Source organism: Protobothrops mucrosquamatus, unplaced genomic scaffold (assembly GCF_001527695.2).
Source record: "Protobothrops mucrosquamatus isolate PMUCROS unplaced genomic scaffold, P.Mucros_1.0 scaffold4052, whole genome shotgun sequence".
NCBI classification, from domain to species: domain Eukaryota; kingdom Metazoa; phylum Chordata; class Lepidosauria; order Squamata; family Viperidae; genus Protobothrops; species Protobothrops mucrosquamatus.
The window spans coordinates 20,470-31,346 of NW_015389983.1; the positions used below are offsets into that span (position 1 = coordinate 20,470).

The window sequence follows — 10,877 nt, forward strand, 5'->3', positions numbered from 1 at the left end:
GGGCAATAAATATTGCTGTAGTGGGGAATGTCGAAACAGGTAGTCCTCGATTTACGACTGTTCATTTAGTAACAGTTTGAAGATACAGCGGCGCTGAAAAAAGTGACTTGTGGCTCTTCCTCACATTTATGACCATCACAACTTGTCTAGGATTTGAAGATCAAAATCCAAGCGCTTGTCAACTGGAATATACAGATAGCTCTCGACTTACGACAGTTCGCTTAGGGACTATTCAAATTACAATGGCACAGAAAAAGTTACTTAGGACCGTTTTTCACACGACTGTTGCTGCATCCCCGCAGTCACGTGATCAAAATTAGGCTTTTGGAAACTGACTCATATTTATGACGGTCGCAGTGTCCCGGGGTCACGTGATCCCCTTTTGCGACTTTCTGCCAAGCAAAGATCCATGGAGAAGCCGGATTCACTCAACAAGCGTGTTCCTTGTTTAACAACAGCAGCAATTCACTTAACAATGGTGGCAAGAAAGGTCGTAAAAAGGAACAAAATTCACTTAACAACGGTCATTTTTGGGTTCCATTGTGGTCCTACGTCGTAGAGGGCTACCTGCATTTTCAAGGGTCGCAGCATCTCCACTTGCAACTTTCCCAGCTGGCTTCCAACAAGCAGTGATGGAAGCCAGACTCACTCAGTGCCCACATGGTTGTAAAACTGAGTGCGATTCACTTAGCAACCGTCCTGCTTAGCATCAGTAATTCGGGTTCCAATTGTGCTTGGAGATTCTGGACTACCTGTAATATTCCTTGCAGGATCCCTCAAGGATGAATGAGCTCCAAAAGGTCAAGAAGGCAGCTTAGCCACCATTTAAAGCAGGGGGTTGGACTAGAAGACCTCCAAGGTCCCTTCCAACTCTGCTATTCTATTCTATTCTATTCTATTCTATTCTATTCTATTCTATTCTAGTCTAGTCTAGTCTAGTCTAGTCTAGTCTAGTCTAGTCTAGTCTATTCCTGTTTTTATTCTATTCTATTCTATTCTATTCTATTCTATTCTATTCTATTCTATTCTATTCCTGTTTTTATTCTATTCTATTCCTGTTTTTATTCTATTCTATTCTATTCTATTCTATTCTATTCTACTATTCCATTCCATATTTTCTATTCTATTCTATTCTACTATTCTATTCTACTATTTTATTCTATTCCTATTCTATTCATATTCTATTCTATTCTGTTCTGTTCTGTTCTGTTCTATTCTATTCTCAATAAAGATTCTATCCTATCCTATCCTATCCTATCCTATCCTATCCTATCCTATCCTATCCTATCCCATCCCATCCCATCCCATCCCATCCCATCCTATCCTATCCTATCCTATCCTATCCTATCCTATCCTAGACATTTTAGACCTCTTCCCTATATAAATATTCCCTGGATATTTATTTATTTATTTATTCATTAATTCATTCATTCATTAATTAATTCATTCATTCATTCCCCATAATTTTTTTTTTAAATTTCAGGCCTCCTCAGCGTGCTGGATCTTTCTGCACAATCCATCATCTATGAAATCGCCACCGTTGCGTATATGGTAAGCATTTCCCGTCCGCCATTACCACCACAACAGTGCAACGAGAGGCTGTCCACCCAGAGCTTCCGCAGCGCCTGCCCAAAAAAATTAGGCCAAGGCCTGCCATCTTGACTTTTTTCGACCCTCTTTGGCAGACCCCTCAAATTAGCCACCCAACATGTACATTTTCCTGCGTTTATGCTTTGTCTCGGCTCTCGTTGATACACAGGGACAGCTCGTCTTTGAGTCATGACCGTTTATTTAAAGACCAGGTGTAATTACCAGGGTGCGGGGAAAAATGACTTATGACCGGTCCTCACACTTATGACCATTGCAGCATCCCCAGGGTCACAAGATCCATATTCAGACGCTGGGCAACTGACTCATGTTTATGACGGTTGCAGTGTCCCGGAAGGGGAAGGGGGGATAAAAGCCGGCTTCCAACCAGCAAAGTCAAAGGGGAAAGATGGATTCGCTTAACGACCACGTGACTCACTTCATGACTACCCAAAAAGGTCGTAAAACCAGGCGCCGGACGACCGTATCACTTAGCGACCAAAGTTCCAGTGGCAATTGTGGTCGTAAGTCGAGGGCTACCTATAGTCCTCTTTAAACAGCTGCCTCATTTACTGACTGTTCACATTCACAACCATGAGGGAAAAAATTACGATCTTCTCAGGACTTTACAGCAAAACAAAGGTGGAAGTCAGATCATAAGCACAGTCGCCGTTCCACTTAGCGATGTTTCGCTGAACGACCGGTTTGCCGGGCCCAATTATGGCCACTAAACTATCGGTACCATCCATTACAGGTGAGTCCTCGCTTTACGACAACAATGGAGCCCAAAACTGACATTGCTAAGGGAGACCGCTGTTCGGCGAGCTTCGCCCCTTTTTTTACGACCTGCCTTGCCGCAGCAATTAAGCCAATCCCTGCAGCCGTTAAGTGAGTAAAACGGTTGTTAAGTGAATCCGGATCCCCCGTTGACTTGGCTTGTCAGGAGGGGATCGTGTGAGCTCTGTGACCGTCATAAGTATGAGCCATTTGCTAAGCGTCCAAATTTGGACTGTGCGACCGTGGGGATGGCTGCAAACGATCACAAGTGTGAAAAATTGTGCTTTTTCTCAGTTCCCTTGTAACGTAAACGGTCACTAAATGAATGGTTGTAAGTCCAGGACTCTAAAAAAAATAAAAATCAATAAATCCAGGCTGGTGAAGGATTTTATCAAGACAGGAACTGAACTCACCAGGTCTGTTAAGTCTCGGCTCTGCTTTCTTTGCCTCGGTTTAGATTCCCTTTGGGATCGGGGCCTCGACCAGCGTCCGAGTGGGCAACGCCTTAGGAGCCGGGAAGGCAGAAGAAGCCCGGAGGTCATCGGTGGTCGCCATCTTTTGCACAGGTATCATCCTGGGGCTGGTAGAAAGAACGGAAGCCAGGGGAAGCATAAACCAGCATTTCAGAGTCAGAATAGAGCTGGAAGGGACCTTGGAGGTCTTCTAGTCCAACCCCCTGCTCAAGACAGGAGACCTTACACCATCCTGGTCAAAGGGTTCTCTAAGGTTTTCTTGACAACCTCCAATGATGGAGCACCCACAATTCCGGGAGAGTTTGTTCCTTCCCCCTCTCCATCCATTCCTCCATCCATCCATCCATCCATCCATCCATCCATCCATCCATCCAAGTGACTGTCTAGTCTCTTCTTAAAAACCCCCAGTGATGGAGCACTCACAACTTCTGGTGGCAAGCTGTTCTCCTAGTTAACTATCCTCACTGTTAAGTTTCTCCTTAATTCAGGTTGCTTCTCTCCTTGATTAGTTTCCGTCCACTGTTTCTTGTCCTGCCTTCAGGTGCTTTGGAGACTATAGGGCAGTGGTGGCGAACCTATGGCACGGGTGCCAGAGGCAGCACTCAGAGCCCTCTCTGTGGTCACGCGCGCTGTCGCCCCAGTCCTAGGCCTTCAGCTGGGTTTTATAAAACCTTTTCGCTTTAGGCCTCCGCCGCCGTGTGCAAAAAAAAAAAAAGGTTCAATCAGTCAATTTCAACTTCTCGCGGGAAAAAAAAGATCTTGCAAAGTTGGAATTGATTGATTGAACTTTTTAGTCCCACCCAGTCTGCCGTTACTACCGCAGCCACGCCCACCCAATGGGCCACACCCACCCAATTGGCCACATCCAGCCAATGGGCCACACTCAGCCAATGGGCCACACCCACCCGGCACTCGACGATGGATAAGTGGGTTTTGGGTTGCAGTTTGGGCACTCGGTCTCTAAAAGGTTTGCCATCACTGCTATAGGGTGACCCCCTCTTCCTGGTGGCAACTCCCCAAATATTGGAAAACTGCTATTATCTCTCCCCTAGTCCTTCTTTTTTGTAGACTAGCCAAACCCAAGTCCTGCAACTGTTCTTCTTATGTTTTAGTCTCCAGGCCTTTGATCATCTTAGTTGCTTCTGAAGGCAAGCCATTCCATTGGTTGATTTCTCTCATCATTAGGAAATACCTCCTTAATTCCAGGTTGCTTCTCTCCTTGGTTAGTTTCCATCCGTTGCTTCTCGTCCTGCCTTCATGCGCTTTGGAGAATAGCTGGACTCCCTCTTCTTTGGGGCAGCCCCTGAGATATTGGAAGACTGCTATCATGTCCCCCCTTGTCCTTCTCTTCATTGAACTAGACATACCCAATTCCAGCAACCGTTCTTTGTATGTTTTAGTCTCCAGGTCTTTAATCATCTTAGCTGCTCTTCTCTGCAATTTCTCAACCTTGGTGACTTTAAGATGAGCAGAAATGAGTGCAGCCTGGATCAGGGGACATGGATCTTGTGGAATATGACGCTCTTACTTGCAGCTGTTGAGCTACCTGATACATTCCTCTCTTTGGGAATCATGTCATTGGCAAGACTTCCAGTTGTCTTGCTGGACAGCCATTTGTCCGAAATGGTATAGGGTTTCCTGCCTGAGCAGGGGGTTGGACTAGATGACCTTCAAGGTCCCTTCCAACTTTATTTTTATTATTATTATTATTATTATTATTATTATTATTATTATTATTATTATTATTATTATTATTATTATTATTATTATTATTATTATTATTATTATTATTATTATTATTAATGTTGTGGCATAACTACAGCCTGATGAGTAGGATTCTGAAGAAGTAGATATAACACAGAAGAGGTGTTTTCCCAATGTTTTGTGATATGGCTCTCACAGTCCCTCAATCCTTCATCGTGCTACTTTAGTTTAACAATAACAATAATAATAAAGTTGGAAGGGACCTTGGAGGTCATCTCCTCCAACCCCCTGCTCAGGCAGGAGACCCTATACCATTTCAGACAAATGTCTGTCCAGTCTCTTCTTAAAAACTTCCAGTGTTGGAGCATTCACAGCTTCTGGAGGCAGGTTGTTCCACTGGTTAATTGTTCTAACTGTCAGGAAGTTTCTGCTTAGTTCTAGGTTGCTTCTCTCCTTGGTTAGATGGTGCCCGGCACCACACAACTGAAGCCCAACATTGTATTTACATGCAGTGAACATTAAGAATGGATGGGGCTTTGGTCCCACCATCATCGACACCATCTTGACTTTTTTGACACAGCCATTTGCAGATCCTTCTGAGTTAGGGACCATAGTATAACACAGTAGTGAGTAACTATGGTCACCTTTAAGAGGGGCTCTATAACAAGAGGAACAAGAGATTTAAGTAATATAGTATGTTTTACAATAGATGAAATGTAAAAATATTGGGATGATGTAACTTTTATAAATATAAGCGCAGCTGCCAAAAAAGCCAACACAGTGCTAGGCTGCATTAACAGAGGGACAGAATCAAGATCACGTGAAATGTTAATACCACTTTACAAGGCCTTGGTAAGGCCACACTTGGAATACGGCATCCAGTTTTGGTCACCATGATGTCAAAAAGATGTTGAGACTCTAGAAATAGTACAGAGAAGAGGAACAAAGATGATTAGGGGACTGGAGGCTAAAACATATAAGGAACGGTTGCTGGAATTGGGTATGTCTAGTTTAACGAAGAGAAGGACGAGGGGGGACATGATAGCAGTGTTCCAATATCTCAGGGGTTGCCCCAAAGAAGAGGGAGTCAAGCTGTTCTCCAAAGTGCCTGAAGGCAGGACAAGAAGCAACGGGTGGAAACTAATCAAGGAGAGAAGCAACCTAGAACTAAGGAGAAATTTCCTGACAGTGAGAACAATTAACCAGTGGAACAACCTGCCTCCAGAAGTGGTGAATGCACCAACACTAGAAGTTTTCAAGAAGAGACTGGACAGCCATTTATCCGAAACGGTATAGGGTTACCTGCCTGAGCAGGGGGTTGGACTTCATGACCTCCAAGGTCCCTTCCAACTTTTTATTATTACTATTATTATTATTATTATTATTATTATTATTATTATTATTATTATTATTATCTGATCAGAAAGGATGTTATACCCAGATGTTATAAGGTAGACAAGAAGCACAGTATTTTTATAATACATGAAGTATGAAAATATTGGAAAAATTTGGATACTTAGATGATTAAAACTGAGAAAATCATGACTGATAAGAATGGATTGAAAAAAAGGGGAAATTAAGCTTAAAAATTACAAAAATAGGATGCATGGTGAACTAATGAGATGATGGTTATAAGAATAATATACGGTAAGCAGATAAAAAATGTTATACATAGATGTTATCACTATTTGTATAAATATGAAAAAATGTCTATAATTAATCATTTATATATTGAAAATATGAAGAATTATATTTGTTTAAACTTGAAGAAGGAGAATACAAATGGAAGAAGGGAAGATCAAAGAAATATATTATTAATTAATATACTAATTATAGAATTAACAAATTTAATCATTATTGACTGTTAATTAATTATTATTGCCTTTTTTTCTTTTTTCTTTCTTTTTTTCTTTCTCAAATATATAAACCAAGACAACACGCGGTACACCAGGCCCTGGAGATTATTATTGTTAAAGACCAATAAAATATTTTAAAAAATAAAATAAAATAAAATAAAACTGTGGTCCCCTATAAGACCTGTGGACTTCAACTCCCAGAATTCCTGAGCCAGCCAACATGGCTGGCTCAGGAATTCTGGGAGTTGAAGTCCACAGGTCTTAAAGGGGACCATACAGTAATTGCCCTTCCTGGACTTATGTTGTGATTTTTCTTAATTTCTCTCTTTCTAATGCTCTGGATAGCAGGATAGGCAGCAGATAAAATTGAATGAACAAATAAATAAAATTTATCTTGGAATGGCTTCAACTCCCATTCTTTCCCTGATGTTTTTTGCTTTTTTTTTCTCTCTAGTGGGATTCGTCGTTCTGATGTGTCTTGCGATGATAGCCTCGAAAGACGTTTTGGCCTACATTTTCACCAGTGAAAAGTAAGTGTGACAATCTGGGAGTGGAAGTCTGCAGGTCTTAAAACTGCAAAGACTGGACACACACACACACACCCCGGCTTAGAGGATGTTGCTGCTGATGCTGATTTTATTCTATTTGTCCAAACAGGGAAGTGGTTGACCTGGTGGGTTATGTGATGCCGGTCTACATCGCCTTCCACCTGTTTGAAGCTCTTTGCGTGAGTCCATTTCTTTTGTTGAAAGAAACATCTTCATTGTGGTTCAGTCCAAGCTGGGAATAAATTGCAACCTTCTTTCTAAAGCAGTCACCATGTTTATTTCCAGCTTGGCAGTTTATTCCCAGCTTGGACTGAACCACTTTTTTTCACTTCTTTTCACAGGCCAGGATGGGGTTAAATTTAAGCTGGAGTTCACCCCTAACACATCCTCAAATATATTAGATAATCCAAGGCAACTGTGGTTCGTTTAGTTAAACCACCGGTAACCAAACCATGGCTTAAGGGAGTATGTGAAAATAGCCTCTGGTGTGGACTGGAATGTGTGGACTTCCACTCCCAGAATTCCCCAGCCAGCCTGCTTTATGATGGGAGGACTTCCACTCCCAGAATTCCCCAGCCAGCATGCTTCAAGATGGGTGGACTTCCACTCCCACAATTCCCCAGCCAGCATGCTTTAAGATGGGTGGATTTCTACTCCCAGAATTCCCCAGCCAGCATGCCTTAAGATGGGTGGACTTCCACTCCCAGAATTCCCCAGCCAGCCTGCTTTAAGATGGGTGGATTTCTACTCCCAGAATTCCCTAGCCAGTCTGCCTTACTTTAACTCCCAGAATTCCCCAGCCAGCACAGTGGGGACTTCTGGGAGTTGAAGTCCACACACCTTCAATTTGCAGAGGTTCAGGAATTCTCTTGTAACCCATCCTCCTTTTCCTCTCTCGCAGGCCACAACCAGCGGGGTGCTGCGTGGCACCGGAAGGCAGAAACTGGGTGCCATTTTCAACATGCTGGGCTACTACACCGTCGGCCTGCCCTTGGGGGTTGTGCTACTTTTCGTCGCCAAAATTGGCATGATAGGTATTGGCAGAGATTTCCCCTGGCAGCCTTGTTTAGGGAGTCCTCAAGTTACGACCATAATTGAGCCCCACGATTAGGGTCGCGAGTCGTGACAGTCGTAAAGCAGGTCATCACATGACCGGATCTGATTTTTACAATCTTTTTCACATCGGTTGCTAAGCAAACTCACTATTTGCTAAGCGAAGGTTTCTGTCAGAAACTGGAATGCTGGTTTTGAGGAAAAAATCGTCATAAACCATGGTCAGCTGATGAGGGGATTCTTCCAATGTGGGCTAGTTGCCAAGTGCCCAAAATATGGACATGTGACCATGTGGGGGGAGGGGCAGACATCACAACTTCAAACCTAAGATGCGAGTCCCTTTTTCATTTCCACTTAGCGACTTTGAACGGTTGCTAAGCGATCGGTCGTAAGTTGAGGACTATCTGTAGGTAACTAATACAGTGGTCCCTTGGTACTCAACTGCTTTGAAACGCGTCGAATTTCGAACTCAGAGCGTTTTGACCCTAAAATGTTGCCCCGCTACTCATTGTTGGTTTGGTATTCAACGCAACAAGCTAGAACGTGTCGATATCGGCTGCTTTGTGAGTCACAACAACTTTATTGTCACTTCGAATGTACACCAATCGGGATACATCAAAATGAAATTTCGTTGCATACAGCATGGCTCAGCATGGACACCTCTCCATTTCTCCTCAGCATGGCTGGCTCAGGAATTCTGGGAGTTGAAGTCCACAAGCCATAAAAGAGCCATAATTCCCCCATGCTGGCTCAGGAATTCTGGGAGTTGAAGTCCACGAGTCATAAAAGAGCCAAGGTTGCCTACCCCCTGCCTGAGCAGGGGGTTGGACTAGATGACCTCCAAGGTCCCTTCCAACTTTATTATTATTATTGTTGTTATTATTATTATTATCATTATTACTTTTCTCATTGTAACTTCAAACGGTTGCTAAACGAACGGTCATAAATTGAGGAGTTTGCGATTTTTTTTCAGTCTCTCCTCCCCGTGGTTTTTTTTTTTTTATTATTATTATTAAAAGTTTTATAACATTTACAAAATAAACCCCCTTCCCACCCCCCAAAACCCCCCACACACACCCCCCCCACTTCCCAGAGCTGTTCACAGGGTTACAAATATATTAATCAGAATCTAACTAACATTATCCAACTAATTATGTAACCAAATCTATAACGCACTTTAACTCCCTTTTAAAATAAATTTAGATAATTTAAAATGAAACACAATAACAAAACAAATAATCAACTTAATTATTAAACAAAATTACTACTCAAAATAATAATAATATCAATATAATAAAATATAATTAAAAAATATAAAAAATATAATAAAATGTTCACAATAACAATACTGTAAAATTTACTCAAACACCAAATGGAACTTTTCAGTCCCATATTTATTATACTTCCCGTGGTTTTTCTTCTTAGGGTTTTGGCTGGGCATGCTGATATGCACCTTGATCCCCTGTTTCTGCTCCATCACGTACATTATCCGGATGAACTGGCTGCAGGTAGCTGAAGAGGTAAGACCGGCTCCCCCTCCGCTCCAACCACTAGGGGACACTCCCCCTGCATTCCGATTTCTAGTTCCCTTTTCCTTTCCTTCCCATCCCGGTCATTCTCACTCGTTTTGCGCTGCTCGACTTACCACCATCACCCAGCCCAGACTTATAAGTCATAACTCACGCCGGTCATTAAACAAGTTGCCGTGTAACCATGCCTAGTTTGATGACCTGTTTTTTTTTACGGCGGTTCTTAAGTGAAGCAAACGCGGTGGTCCTTACACAAACATCACGGTCGTTAATAGGGTTCCCTGCCTGAGCAGAGAGTTGGATTAGAAGACCTCCAAGGTCTCTTCCAACTCCTATTCTATTCTATTCTTCCTGTTTCTATTCTATTCTATTCTATTCTATTCAATATTCAATATTCTATTCTATTCTATTCAATATTCTATTGTATTCAATATTCTATATTCTATTCTATTCTATTCTATTCTATTCTATTCTATTCTATTCTATTCTATTCTATTCTATTCTATTCTTCCTGTTTCCATTCTATTCTATTCAATATTCTATTCAATATTCTATTCTATTCTATTCTTCCTGTTTCCATTCTATTCTATTCTATATTCTATTCTATTCTATTCACTGTTCTATTCTATTCTATTCACTATTCTATATTCTATTCTATTCTTCCTGTTTCTATTCTATTCTATTCTATGCTATGCTATGCTATTCCATTCCATTCTTCTGTAATTCTATTCCATTCTGTAATTCTATTCTATTCTATTCTTCCTGTTTCTATTCTATTCTATTCTATGCTATGCTATTCCATTCCATTCTTCTGTAATTCTATTCCATTCTGTAATTCTATTCTATTCTATTCTTCCTGTTTCTGTTCTATTCTATTCTATTCCATTCCATTCTGTAATTCTATTCCATTCTGTAATTCTATTCTATTCTATTCTATTCTATTCTATTCTATTCTATTCTATTCTATTCTATTCTATTCTATTCTATTCTATTCTGTAATTCTATTCTATTCTATTCTATTTTGAATTCTATTCTATTCTGAATTCTATTCTATTCTATAACTGTAATTTCAAAATGTAATTTATAACCTATATATAATTTCTTGAACTCCACATACCTTATGAAATTGTCTACATATTTCCATCATACGTGTTTCCAGGCATTCCATCAGCCGAGGGCCCGGGGTAGGGGCGGGGGGGTTGCGGTCATTATAAGGGAGAGCCTGCGTCCAAGGGAGGCCACTGTGCCTCAGATAGACGGTGTGGAGTCCCTCCTTGTGAAGTGGGGGCAAGGGGTGCAAGTGGGCCTGTTGATAATATACCTGGCTCCCTGCTATGTGTCAACGGCCCT

At 41.5% G+C, this 10,877-nt stretch overlaps 1 protein-coding gene across 1 annotated transcript in view; it reads left to right on the plus strand.

The window, feature by feature from the left end:
- LOC107298518 (multidrug and toxin extrusion protein 1-like) overlaps positions 1-10,877 on the plus strand; it is a 34,546-nt gene that overhangs the window by 20,053 nt on the left and 3,616 nt on the right. The window contains exons 10-15 of the mRNA XM_029286555.1: positions 1,484-1,551; positions 2,822-2,930; positions 6,852-6,927; positions 7,055-7,124; positions 7,847-7,979; positions 9,424-9,518. Of these exons, the coding sequence (XP_029142388.1) occupies positions 1,484-1,551; positions 2,822-2,930; positions 6,852-6,927; positions 7,055-7,124; positions 7,847-7,979; positions 9,424-9,518 (551 nt within the window). The remainder of the gene's footprint in view (positions 1-1,483; positions 1,552-2,821; positions 2,931-6,851; positions 6,928-7,054; positions 7,125-7,846; positions 7,980-9,423; positions 9,519-10,877) is intronic.